This window comes from Dermacentor variabilis, chromosome 2 (assembly GCF_050947875.1).
Source record: "Dermacentor variabilis isolate Ectoservices chromosome 2, ASM5094787v1, whole genome shotgun sequence".
In the NCBI taxonomy this organism is placed as follows: Eukaryota; Metazoa; Arthropoda; class Arachnida; order Ixodida; family Ixodidae; genus Dermacentor; species Dermacentor variabilis.
Window position 1 is genome coordinate 40,552,618 of NC_134569.1, and position 13,640 is coordinate 40,566,257.

At 41.8% G+C, this 13,640-nt stretch overlaps 1 protein-coding gene across 1 annotated transcript in view; it reads right to left on the bottom strand.

Annotated features, from left to right (window-relative positions):
- LOC142571684 (ATP-dependent RNA helicase DDX42-like) overlaps positions 1 to 13,640 on the bottom strand; it is a 36,865-nt gene that overhangs the window by 13,607 nt on the left and 9,618 nt on the right. Inside the window, exons 8-14 of the mRNA XM_075680217.1 lie at positions 12,244 to 12,312; positions 9,038 to 9,166; positions 8,485 to 8,584; positions 6,086 to 6,133; positions 3,895 to 4,092; positions 2,880 to 2,960; positions 2,278 to 2,379 (exon numbers count right to left, since the gene is read on the bottom strand). Coding sequence (XP_075536332.1) covers positions 2,278 to 2,379; positions 2,880 to 2,960; positions 3,895 to 4,092; positions 6,086 to 6,133; positions 8,485 to 8,584; positions 9,038 to 9,166; positions 12,244 to 12,312 — 727 coding nt within the window. The remainder of the gene's footprint in view (positions 1 to 2,277; positions 2,380 to 2,879; positions 2,961 to 3,894; positions 4,093 to 6,085; positions 6,134 to 8,484; positions 8,585 to 9,037; positions 9,167 to 12,243; positions 12,313 to 13,640) is intronic.

A 13,640-nucleotide genomic window follows, 5' to 3' on the forward strand; every position in this document is an offset into this window, starting at 1 on the left:
TTTAACTTCAGTTCTAAGTTAGGATGAGCTCTCCGTAGCAAGCAGCACGTGTATGATGGGGTAGGTGAGCCTCAGCTAGGCAATTGGCCAAGGCTGTCTATTGTTGAGTGATCGGGCAGCGACGAGGTGCTCTCCCTATGTACATAATTATCTGCCAACTTCGTCCTTGTCGCCTTTTATGCGTGCAACACCCCCCCTCTCCTTGTATCTATCACCCCATTCTCCCTCTTAAAATTCTTTTAAGTCACTGCCACATTCTTCAACATTCACAGGGTTGTTGAACAGTGCGGCGGCCACTTACATTCCTATATTTATGTTTCTGCGTGGACTTCAAGGCTGCATAGATGGATAAGGCTGACACTATAAATTGGGTGACAGCACAAGCCACCTAGCCATGACAGATAACATAATTTGTACTTAGTGGAGGGTGAAATTTCCCTCTGGCTTTGATGTTAGACACCAATCAGATAGCCTTCGTTGGATTATTTCTACCTGCTTAAAGTCTATTTTGCCTCCATTATCTCTAAGCCCTAATGCCCTAAAAAAATCAGCTCCATTGCTTCGAAATGTAGGGCAAAGCCCTTTACAGAAAGGTATCAGGTGTTCATCTGTTTTTTCCTCCTCTTCACTCACACTGCCTAATGTGTCTATCCCTTGGTACTTGACTCGGTATGTCTTAGTTTGCAATACTTCTGTCCCAGCTTCAAACAACAAAGAGCTTCCCCTAGAATTATGTTCCCAGTGCTGATTTCGTTTGCATCCCTTTTTTCCCACAGAACTTTCTCTGTTTCATTAACCTTTTTCTTAACTTATTTTTCTTGCTTTTCCCTCCCAGTGCTGTCCAAATATTTGCTTGACAATTTTCTGGTTCGCTTCTACCAGGAGTGGGGGGTAGGGGGAGATCGACCCCCCCCCACCCTGGCTATGCCAATGTCGATGGCAGTAAAGGACAGTGATGGCGTATGCAACATCACCACTTTCCGCTTGAGCGCGGTCGATTTGAAATGCACTAAAGGTATGCTAAAAATATTCAGACTAAAAAAAAAAAAAAGAAAGTTATGCAGACCCTTTAGATGCAATTCTCTTAAAGTCTTTTCTTGGCACGAAACAAGTGCTGCAAAGTTTCCGGAACGGTATTTTAACAGCCCATGCTGACTTAATGCCTTTAATGTCCTTTAAAGTTGAGGTCCAAGGTTCCGTGTTAACATTTCTTTCATCATGGATGGGACTGTTCTACAATTTGGGGGCTCGAAGTACTCATACCTCATATAGAATATGCTTAAAAAAATATGGTGGAAGCTATGTTGAAAAGTGGAACTTCATATGTGTAACTGGAAAAAATAGGCTATGTTGAATATCACGTCATTCTATTTATTTATTTATCTATCTATTATATTCAAGTGGAACTTACTTCCAAGATATGCCCCTGTGGAAGGCTTTGAGAAAATGTGCTATTATACTTGTTCATTAATTAAGGATGTCACAAGATGCTGTGGTGGTGCAGCTTGCAGAAATTAAAATTGATAAATATTTAATATAATATTCTAGGACAATGATTAGCAAAAGTCTAGACATCACATTTCTCATCTACCAGCAGTATGAACGATGCTGACTACAGCACATATCTGCAGAAGATATTTTAATTAAGTGCCATTAATGTGTTTCATTACATGCGTCTTAGGATGGCTTTATGTACCATACCTGTACGTTGAAGGATGCCAAAACCGAAGCATTCGAGAGGATGATTAAATGTTAAACTATATTAAACTAGCAATCTCATAGCAGATGATAAAAATGACAGCTAACAAGGTGAACTACTTTAGCAGGTATAACATTTATTTCACAATACTGTCAATCCCGATAGGGATTATTACAGGAGTGGGCACATGGTCATCAAAAAAGTACACTATAACCAAAATAACACTGAACAAACAAGTAGTTACCATAGAAAAACATGGACACTTACATTCATTGAGAAACACATTGTTCTTATAATATGCAGTTCTTTTAGAGCTCCCTAAGCATCTGGCAGAATTATGATTATTTTATTGCTAGCTCAAAGTGCTTTATTTGGAAATTAAATACAAAGATCCTCTCTAGTGCATATTGAAATGACAGAGCTGGTACTGCAAGGAATTCCAGAATCCTCTGCTCAATTTTTCTAAGTTCAATGCAGGAATGTTCTGGGAAATAAATTGTACACCCCAAGATTGTTCTTAACATCTTAATTAGAACAACAGCAATAAGAACATCTTTTGGTAGAATGTTACAACTTACCAGCAACATCTGTAGCCACAAGAATAGGAAACTCCTTTTTCTTGAAAGAAGCAATCACCTTGGTTCTGTCATTTTGTTCCATGTCTCCATGTAGAAGACCCACTGAAATATGGAAAAGAAAGTGCTTTTGTATTCTGGGAGCAGTTCACTGCAACTTGTTCACATTCTCACAGGCACACAAGGTTGAAATGTTATAGTGTCGATGTACCAGGAAGTGTGAAGAAAGTGGAAGTAAAAGGCCAACACACTAACTAAACTCAGCAAAATGTTTAGCTAGTCTTGCTACCTGCTTAAACAGTGAAGTGTAAATATAAAGCAAATATAGGCAGCACTGTTTTACACACATAAACATGCATGCACAAATAGCAGCTTGAATAACTTTAAGTGAAGCTTTACAAACAATTTTTTTCACAGGCTAACATCAGGCACCTTTCCCAAATTCAAATGACCCAACCTCAACAATGCCTGGTTTTGTTTTAGCTAGTAGCAATCCAAAATTACTTTATGTGCTTGGGTTGTGTCTGTCTTTTCAAGCAGAAAGCAATCATGGGTTCCAACTTCTCTGACAAAGAATTCACTACTCGGTTATGAACAGCACTTACCATTGTGGTCGTGAGCTTTGAGATTGTTTGCCAGCTCCTCTGCATTGGCCTTCTTGGTGACGAAGATGAGGACACTGCCAACTGTGCCACGGTGCAAATGGAAAGAAGAAGTAGATGAAGAAAGAAAAGCCTATTTCATAGAAACTACACAACTGCATGCATGCATGTACAGGGGAATGAAACAGCAAAGGGAACACTTAATCAGTATTCGAGCAATGATTAAAACAGATGCATAATTTCAAACTCTGCTTTACTAGCTGGTATATACATAGTAAGTGTATAAAAAACTGTAGCGCTGAGTAATGCACACTGTAGTACTTTCCATATTTTGGCACAAAGGCAAGGACAATTAACGACCTTAAAGAACAAATTATACAAGCCCTTTCATGATTGTTTACACTGTACACAAACAAAAATGCACCAGTACAAAGGAAAGCACCAATGAAAGCACACGCATATTGCTATTAAGAAACAATGACATCCAGATGTACAGATGGACTGTTACTCATGTGATATTTTGCAAGAAAAACTTGATTGTGAGCTTGTTCGATATTGTACTTTGAAAAGTCTCACAAAAGCAAGAGACAAAAAAATATTTACAAAGAATGTAAGAGTTTGCTGGTAAGAGCAGGAATAATGCTTGCAGCTCGCTTGCCTACAAGACTGACCTGCAAACTTTCACATTTCACAGTAAATGCATGAAATGGGAAGCAGTGTATGTGGTAGTACTAACAAGCTTTAATACCATGTTCTATAAAAAGTACTACATTTCGCCCTAATAAAAACATGGGCACTTTGATTGAGGACTCAAATGGTATTTTTTATATCTGGAATCGCGAGGACCTGAACGCCAAATCTCTACAGCCCTTTAACAAAAGGATTCTGCATACTATACAAAATAACCTCTGAGTATAAGCAACTCCTGCTTATCCCATTACCAGCTCTTTTAAAGTGCTATTGTTAACAAGAGAAACTACAGAAAGCTCATGAACAGCAAGGTAAGATTTGTCCCCACCTGAGGTGAATTCCACCAAGTGTGTGGTGAGCCAGTTCCATTTGGACGTTGGTGGGTTACTGGGCATCACAAGCACAATTTGTGTCACATCTTCGTTAGCTTCTCCCACATCACCCTGAACCACTTTGATTGGGTCTGTGAGCACATCACGTGCAAGCCGCTCGACCTTACGCTTGAATGTAGCACTGAACATGAGAGCTACAAGAACAAACAAGAAGGTCATCTTACAATCTGTAAATCACTGACACACACAAAGAGATAGCAAAAGAAATGCCAAGGTGCACTACAAACATCAGGCTCTTCCCTCAGAAGGACAGCTGGTTGCCATGTGAGTATGTCTCAATGCTCAAGTGTAGGACCTAAATATAGGCTGCTCGATGTGCAAAGATGATACTGTATAGCACTCCTGGGACTGATGGAGTGCAGTAATGTAAGTTTGGGGCACTGCTGCACTATTGCATGGTGAGAATTGCATTCTCCAGGTCCCAATTACTACCAGTTTGTGAGGCACAGACCACACTGAATAACCTTTAAAGCTACAAAAATGAAAAATGCACCGTTTTATTGGTTTCTAACTGCATCAAAAATGCGATAAGAAATTAGTATGAAACTTCAAACGCGCCACGCTAAAGGTCTACATAGGCTGCACACATCTCTTGACAATCGACACAAATTTAGTATGTACTAAGAGAAACTGAGAAGAGCACCATAACCAATCATTCCACTGTTGTAAATCTGTTAGTTTTTGCAAATCTAAACTGTGAAACAGTTTCCGTGCACAGGTGCGGCCACTGCTAGCGGGAACATAGAGCCCATGGAATTGCTCTGCAGAGTGCCACACTACCTGTGCCTCACGAAATCTAGCACTGCAGGTGCAATCAAAGTGATTGGCAAAAAGCATGGGGAGTCATCTGCTATGGTGAGTCGTTTGCCAAGATTTCACGAGGTGCCAGTGGCGGTGCTCCGCGATGTGCTGCCACGTGCTCTCAGGTTCTCGCTACCAGTGGCTGCACATGTACACGGGCCTTAAGGCACTTTCAAGCAGTTTGTTACTGCTTTTTGCCTGAGGGACTCCGAACTGTCGTTGGGAAAAACGTTTTGATTAAGTGATTGATTACATCCCTCTCCATTGCAGCAATGTGCATACCCTTGTGCTTTCTGCTTTCTTCATGACGCAATAAGAAACTGCCAGAGGCACATTTAGCGGCATTTGCTTATTGCCATGGTTGCCTATAATCTTTCTCAAATACCGTTGTTGATCCATTGTAAAATGAGAGAGAGAGAGAGAGAATACTTGTGAAGCTAGGGCAGCAGTGCGTCATGGCAAATCGCACTGCACTAAAGGCTCAGGACGTTGCACTTCTCGCCATGCCAGATGCTCCACGAAGAAAGCAAATGACAAAATGCATAGGGTATGAGAATTGCTGGGATGGTGGAACCATCTCCACTTCTTCTCTAGAAAGCAGTACACGGTAATGCCACCTGCAGAGAGAGTGCTCTGGGCACGGCTCGCGTGTTGAAGCTCATAATGAATACTAGGGTTCTCCTCAGGGTGGAAATGCTGCCCACCGCTAAGGTTTACTGCCCTCTACTCCAGGATTACCGCCCACTACTCCACGATTACCACCCACTACTTCAGGTCTGAAGACTAAAATTTTGATTGGTTGAATGAAGCGGTGCAGTAAGCCCATGCTGAACTGATCAAAATTTCTAATTTTTCTTTTTTCGTATCCTTGGCTGTTTCTTCATCACTTGGGGTACTATTAGAAAGAAAAGCAATTTACAATTGAGAAAATCATGCTTTTATAGTGTGCTGTCACAAAGCTTGGGTAGAAATGTGTCGGGAGGTGTCATCTTTCTGCTAAGCACACGGCGTTCCGTAGATGCAACATCACCATTTTGGAATCATCGTGAAGAGGACAGATATAAGCTTCAGACTGCTGCAGCAGCATATTTCACCCAGCAAAGTTAAAGCAAGATAAGCAAATTAAAACTGGGAGAACTAGTGGTGATTTTTTGCTCCCATGCAGATAGTGAAGTACTCCAACTGGCTGACACAGATTCAAATTGCTGGCATGTGCGCATTTTGACAGTGGTGAGCTGTGCATTCTTTTTTGTCGTGGCGAAGTTTGTAGACTGTGGTAGGATGCACCGTTGGTTTGTGTTAGTGTTGTTATGGCAAGGTACTCACTCTGCCTGTCAGGACGAACATGGTCACAGATGGAACGCACTTGGGGCTCTGCAAGGAATTCACAGATAGCACAACTCACAAGATGGTCAGGAAAAGAATGTAAGCGGTAACTGCTGTCATTACATTGACAAACCACAACAATGACTGCGACGTGGCTCCCACACAAGTGAAACATTAGAGTACAGTCAACTTCTGCTAATTCGACCCCGATAGAACTGATGAAATTGATTGAATTATTGGCGGGCCAAATTAAAAATGTTGTAGAAAAATCGCCAAAAAACATCCTGATTCATTTGCCAGCACAGTTACACCTCAACAAACCCAAGTTGGTAATAGTTCCTTTACTTTGTTAGAATGAAATTTGACCTTTTATGCAAGTGAGTATGGTTGCAAACAGATTTTTCCTACATGGAAGGGGCGGAGAAATTTTTTTATATAGAGCAATCAGAAAAAAAAAAAAAAAGAATTCACACAATAAAAAATTCAGTTTGTTGAATTTTAGAGTTGGCAACCAAAGGTACGGTTTCGTGCCGTGTTGACGATGTCACCCCTTCGGTAGTACTAAGTGTGTCCTGAGAAGCTTTCGCGTCCACTCTGTCACTGCGGCTGATATCATTGCCTGCAGTCGGACGACACTATCATGAAGAGTGCAGGCAGGAGGAAGCGAACGATTTGTCTGCTCCTTGCTTCAACGTGTCCTTGAAAGTTGAGAGTGTGACCTTCACCAATAAGTGCATGGGAAAACTGAGCACATGAAGCAAACAGCTATTCGGCACAGTGTCGTTAGTGCCGCCAAGTGAAGAGGAAAACTAAGGTAGAAAAGCTATGCAAGCATTGGAACAGCATGTCGTAACATCCTTTAGTTTTCTTCATTGCAGTCATTGAACGAAATTCAGGACTTTTGACGAGAGGCCTCAAACCATTGGTTACCCACAACCCAAGGCAGGCTGTATGGCAATCATAATATTACAGAGTTCTGAATAACCCGCAAATTTGCACAAATATCTGCACATGAACATGGTCTATTTCAGCTCACCCAACCTCTGTACCCACTGTGGATTATCCTTAAGATAGAGCACATGGGCTGCATATGAGCTCAGATGCACTGAGTCACGCACAGCCACGTTAATGCTAAACGAGGAGAGGCATCTTCACTTGAGAAGTGGGTTCGTAAGCAGCCGCATGCAGTTCAACGATTTCACTTTCTGTGCCCGTAGCAGGTTTCACTTGTCTTTATATTCTTTCGCAGCGGCAGTGAAATTGAGTTATATTGAAACCATTTATAAACACACCTCTTTATATTTGGTTCAAAATACATGTTCTTTTTTATGGACAAGAAATAATAAAAAGTTAAATGTTTCGCTATATTGAGAATTTTGTTACTTAAATTTGTTATGTTGAGGCTTAACTGTATTTGATTCTAACATGTCCCCAAATCAAACGCACATCTACTTTCTATGTGCAAAAAGTAGAAAACTAACGTAGAAATCTCACGTGCACCCAATTTTTTTACCAAGAAAAATGAGCCTGGGTCTAATTTGTATTGCACGACGGCGCCCGGTTGCCAAAAACGCAGTCTGTTTCCTATTCGATTGCACTGCACAGGTAACTGTCGACCCAGTTTTGTTGTAACCCCCCCCTACCCCCCCTCTCACACACACACTGGAGGGGTCAAGTGCATGCATGCTCACTGGTAAAGCTTAAGTTTTCCAGCAAAAACTAATTTTAGGATAAAATTATGAAAGCATATTTAGCGCCAGCAAACAAGGATGGGAGGGAGTCGTCCCCCCCCTCCCGTCCTTGTTTGCTGGCGCTACATATGCTTTCAGTTTATCAACACGCCCAACAAATGGCAATGCTAAAATTATGAGTTTGAGCCCACAGAAATGCATGGGTGGCGGCTGGGGTCGAATTAACCGAAAAAAAAAAAAAAAACATCAAACTAACCGGAGCCCTATTAATGGAAGCCTACTGTATTCTCTCTGCAGGCATACCCTTAATCAGCTGCTGCTGCCCATAGTAAGCAAACAGCCCATGAATTACTGCTGGTTTCTACATTCTTACAATTCAGAGAATCCCATGTGCTCCTGTAACAGTCATTTTGGATAGCATATTTTGAATCGTAATGTTTAAACAAGACGAACAGAAATTTCGATGATAAGTACATGACTGGAATGTTCAGGCTCAATATGCACATCTACACAAACTGTACAAATGAAACTAAAACAAGGCTGCTGAAGTGTGAGCACAGTGCTCGACAGTACTCGGGAATGACCAGTTAAGGTTAATACAGTATCATTAACCATTTTGTTACGCTCTTATTTTTTTCAAAGAACACTTGGAAATTCCAGCTATTCTTGCTCATACAAAAATATAGGCTGTTACAGTAAGCAGCTTACCAAAGCCCATGTCAAACATGCGGTCTGCTTCATCCAGCACCAAAAATGTAACACGCTCCAGGTTAGTGGCTTTCATTTTGATCATGTCAATCATGCGACCCTGTACACGAGAAAAGCTCATGTGAATACATGTCACTTACTAAGAAAAAAAAAAACTGCACACAGTATAAACAGTGAAATACATGTAATGCCAGATTGACACCTGCATTAGTGTGAACAAGAATGCTAGGTCAGAATGCCAATTCTCTGGCACAGGTAAAATGCCATAACAACCAAGAAACTCAATGCATGCTGCCCATTGTTGTTGTGTTATGGTAAACACAGTGTCTAGATGATTGTTCCATCACTGTAGTAGCCATGACTATGGAACACATTGCTTCAAGCATCCGGTATGTGCTACCAAAAACTTCTTATCCAGATATTTCAGACTCCTTACCATACCACCTCCCCCAATTTCTGCCCCAACACGAATGCTCAGTTCTTCCTAAATGTTTTTTCTTTTTTGCACCACATAATACAAATCAAAAATACAGCACAAGGTCAAAAGTCTTACAGGGGTGGCGACAACAATCTCAGCTCCTTCCTGGAGTGCCTTGGACTGCTCCCACTTACTGCCACCACCAAAACAACAGGCAGCACCTACACCATACACCTTGCCGAAGCGCTTGGCTTCGAGATAAATCTGCAAGTATAGAGTGCACAAGGTAGTCACATGCTTCAGAGCTTCCAAAAGAGGGGTTGGCCTCAATGGTAGGCCGCACGCATGCACACACACACGCACGGACAGACAGAGCTTGCCCAACACCTCCTACATAGTACTTCACAGGGCCTGCAGTTAAAATTCTGACATCGCAACCCGCCGGCAGACAGCACAGCTCCAGCAGCAACGACATCACTCGCTTGCTTTCAACGCGGTTACTTCGCTTGGCTGTGGGTTCGTTGCTGCCACTGAAAATGTGGTATTTTTTTATTGTGTGTTGTGCTGTGCTTGTGCTCCATCCGTAGCGTCTATTGTGGATATATTTTCACTTCACTTGGCTGTTAGCGTTTGTTGCTGCAGCTGAAAACGTTGTGTCTTTCTTATGTGTTGAGCTGCGCTTGTGCTGCATCCGTAGCGTATACCAGGGATATTTGTTTGCATTGTTATGTCTGGCAACATGCAAGAAGCCGAACAAGTGCTGTGTGCCGGCATGCTTGGGCAATTTCGATACTGGGAAAAGCTGCAAGTAATTCTTTTCCCCAAAGATAAGGACAAGCGAACGGAGTGGATGAATGCCATTCCCTGAAAGGATTTCGCATCAACTACATATACTAAGATAAGACATTCATATCAATTGTAATTCGTGGTGCTATTTTTTCTCAGCATGCGTTTTTGTTTATAGGTGAATGTAATACGTGTTCGTGCTGTTAGCAAACAATACAAACCATCACAAACTTATCGTATTCGTGGCATCGCTATTTTTACCATCACTGTTTTTCTGCATGCAAGCGAATATTTTTCTGAAACACATAATTTTATCTGTGCAGGTATTGTGTAGCAGTTAGCCTGTGTAGGCTTTGTGTAGTTATCTGTGTAGGTACCTGTGTAACAGTTAGCCAGTTTGCTAGCAAACTGTGTGGCTAACACACTTTTGAGCATCTTTTGCAAGCGGAGGAATGACCTTGCATGTGTTTCAAAAGAAGAGAGCACAAAAAAGAAAAGGAAAGCTCGTTTCTTTATTGAGAAATGAATGTTGGCAATTCACTGTCTTGCAAGGCTAAATAGCATATTTCATGCATTTTGGTTGTTGAAAAATCATCATTGTGAATTTGATGCCCTTACTGCATTTTTCTGACTTGCTTGCTTGTGTTATCTGTATTGTGTGCTCCTGATGGCAACTAAAATGTGTGCATATTGTGTGCAGTTGAGTGCCCTCATATTTTACCTGTATATAAACTGTTTTTCTTCTCTGCTCTCAGTATTGATGCACTCTGTGTGAACACTACTATGCTTGGGTATAGTGTTCAAAAATTGAACGCATCTGAATGTTACTCTGACAAACTGATAACTGAACATTATTCATTAATGCACAATGTATCTAATTTATATCACGTATACTTGTGAATGTTTCGGATACATTCAGATCCTCAATCCTACCTGAACAGCCTTGTATGCATGACTTAATGAAGTAATTTGAATTGAATTTGATATAGAGGAACATTTTAAAGCACTAATTCTTTGGTGCTTAATTTGCAAATTGTGCCATTCTGAATACTCTTGTTGCACTGTGTTGATGTTATTTTCACTAAAGCATTGTGAATAATCGAAATAAATGCTATGGACTGCAATTGTGATATGAGTGTACTTTAACGAATGGGTCGATTATTCCAATAGTTAACAATGTCATTGCTAAAGGGCCCCTCACCAGTTCTGGCCATTTTGAGCTGACAAGTGCAGAGCATACAATGTGCGATAATGATTGTGCCTGCAAAGTATTACTCGCTCCGTGCCATGGAAAGATCTGAAATTTCAAACCGAATGCTGTTTTCCCTTCTCCTTGCGACCACCACGCTACAAGCCGGAGGATGACGTACACGTGCTAGTGCGCCTACGTACACGTGTTCACGCTGCGACGTCACTCATGATGACATGTGATTTCGAGAATTATTCTAGGCAACATCTGCTATTTGTGTAATATGTTGCTCGAGTAGATGAATTAAAGCTTAGAGAAATAATGAAACACACAAACCGAATGTCTGCACATTTTTGTTTTACTTCACACCGCAGCAAGAGAGATGTACTTCCGATTCATCTGCTTGTTCCCATGTCGTGCAGTCACGCGCACACACACTGAAACTATGTCATTTTCTACCGTGCTCGAGTGCGGGATCATGCCCTATGATCAGCTTGTGTCTGCCTCGGTATTTGTGTACCACAGACTTATACCGCTAGTCAGGTGTCCTTGTGCACAGCGTGCAAAATCGTGCACTGCACGAAACGCGACAATCTCAACCGCTTGTGCGCGATGCCAGCAGTGGAAGTGCGCTGTGCTGCAAAAAAGCGAGGAGAAAAGAAAAATGAAGACGAGGCCCGTGACATATGTGTCACGCGATCCTCGAGATTCAGCATGGGAGAATTCAGGGAAGGAATTTCGCGAGTGGAGGCTAGATGGAGCAAGTGGGGAGAGTGTCTCGCTTAGCAGTGAAGCTCACCTCCTGAAATCAAGGGTTCGCGGCACTGAAATATTTCTATCTCGGCTGTTGATGAGCCGATGAGAAAAGTTTTTCGTGACAGAACGCTCCCTAGAGAACACGTAACAACTTCCAGCATATAACCGAAACTTGCTGTGTGGCCTGGTGAGGGGCCCTTTAAAAGGTACCTCAGTGAACCCCACCCGGTTTTCAATCAAGTAGAGCACAATGTCTTAATGCCACAAACATCCTCTCCAGCTTCCATAATTGAATATCCTAGCCCCACTCAGGCACCTTCCATGCAAGTATGAATTGTTTTTATCGAATGCTAGTGCAGAACAGAACGGAGAGACTGAATTGTTTATAAAGAGAAAAAGAAGACCCTTTATGAAACTGGGCAGTATCACGCATTCAACACGTGAGTTGCAATGCACCGTGCTCAAGCAGGAACGAGCCGGCCAGCGTGGCATGACGTAGCCTATGTCATCTCATGTGACGTGCAGGCCTGAAAACCTGTCTAGGAGGTGTTGTGTTCCAACTGTTGTTGTTTCCACGCTCTACTCATACTTTCTGAGAAAATGTGCTCACCTGTTGGGCCAGCTCCCTGGTTGGTGCTAAAATTAGGCCAATGGGACCTTCCCCTGGTGCAAGCTCCCTCTGTTTATAAAAAAGATACAATACGACAAGATATTTGTCATACAGGTTTATGTTGTTGATATGAAGTATTCCTCCAATTTTCATTGAGGTGGAGCATGCAGTTCAGGATATGACATATCTTGCAACCACATTTCCTTCTCGCCCTTTCAGCATTGACATTACAAACAATCAAAAGTACTTAATTAATCAATGACAGCTAAAAACTGTTCTCGCTGGCAAGACAAAAATTTTCAATTATACAAAGATATGCAACGTTAAGAAAAACATACAAAGGTCTAGCTTATAAATTGACACCACTGCATGAATGTTCTATGTATTTTATTATTACTATTTTTTCGTGAATTTAAGACAAAGCATTGCAGTGGCATGTTTAAGCTGCACATGGGTTTTGTAACTAAACATTTCCTTGCAGCTCCCCCCACTCCATTAAGTTTAAAAGCTGGCTAGCAAATATCAGGGGTACTCATTCCGGTGTTGGTAAAATCGAAACTGTATAGAAAAGATAGCCAGCAGCAATGCTGTTCTTACGACACTGCGTAGACAACATGCAAGCATGCACACCAAGTGGCATGATGTCATCTTCGAAGGTCAACTGCACACCAGTCATATGCAACGTCTGCAATGCTTGGCACATTCATATAGTATTAAAGCAGCAGCCACATGCACACAACATTCAAGCGACATCAATGGGTAGACCCCATTGCGCTGTCGCGTTGCAGCGTGAGGAAACCACATGGACACGACATCGCGAAAGAAAGTTGCAACAAATTTTCATTGTAGTTCAAATAAATATGTGCATGCGCTCATAAAGAAATTACAAACGTACCAGAAGGCCAATGCTTTAACTAAGCTGTATTAAGGCCAGCTCTAGTACGCTACCATCACCAGTGGAAAGTTATTCCATGCCACCAGGTCACCAGCGTGAAATGCCGTGGTGCCCTCTGGTGCACAAAACTCAGAACACTTTCATGGCTCACAGTGGTGCACGATTGTATTTATTTTGAGAACAATGTAAATTTCTTGCGACCTTTTTTTGTGATGTAGTGCCTATGTTGCTGCTCCACGCTGCGACAAGGTCTGCCTGCATGTGTGTTGCCGCGTCAAAACATACAGTTGATCTCAGTAATAACGACAAGTCAACAGCGATACTTTGACTTCTGTTTCAAATGAGACGAAGCGATGGCTGATTTTACTATTTATTTTTCTGATGTCATGGTAAAGAAAAAGTTGCAAGAGTGAATTCACTGCGTAGACAGAAGTCGCTGCGTAGCCTTCCGGGTGACAAGCAAAATTTTCTGGCTGGCCAAAAGCTGGCAACACGACAAGCA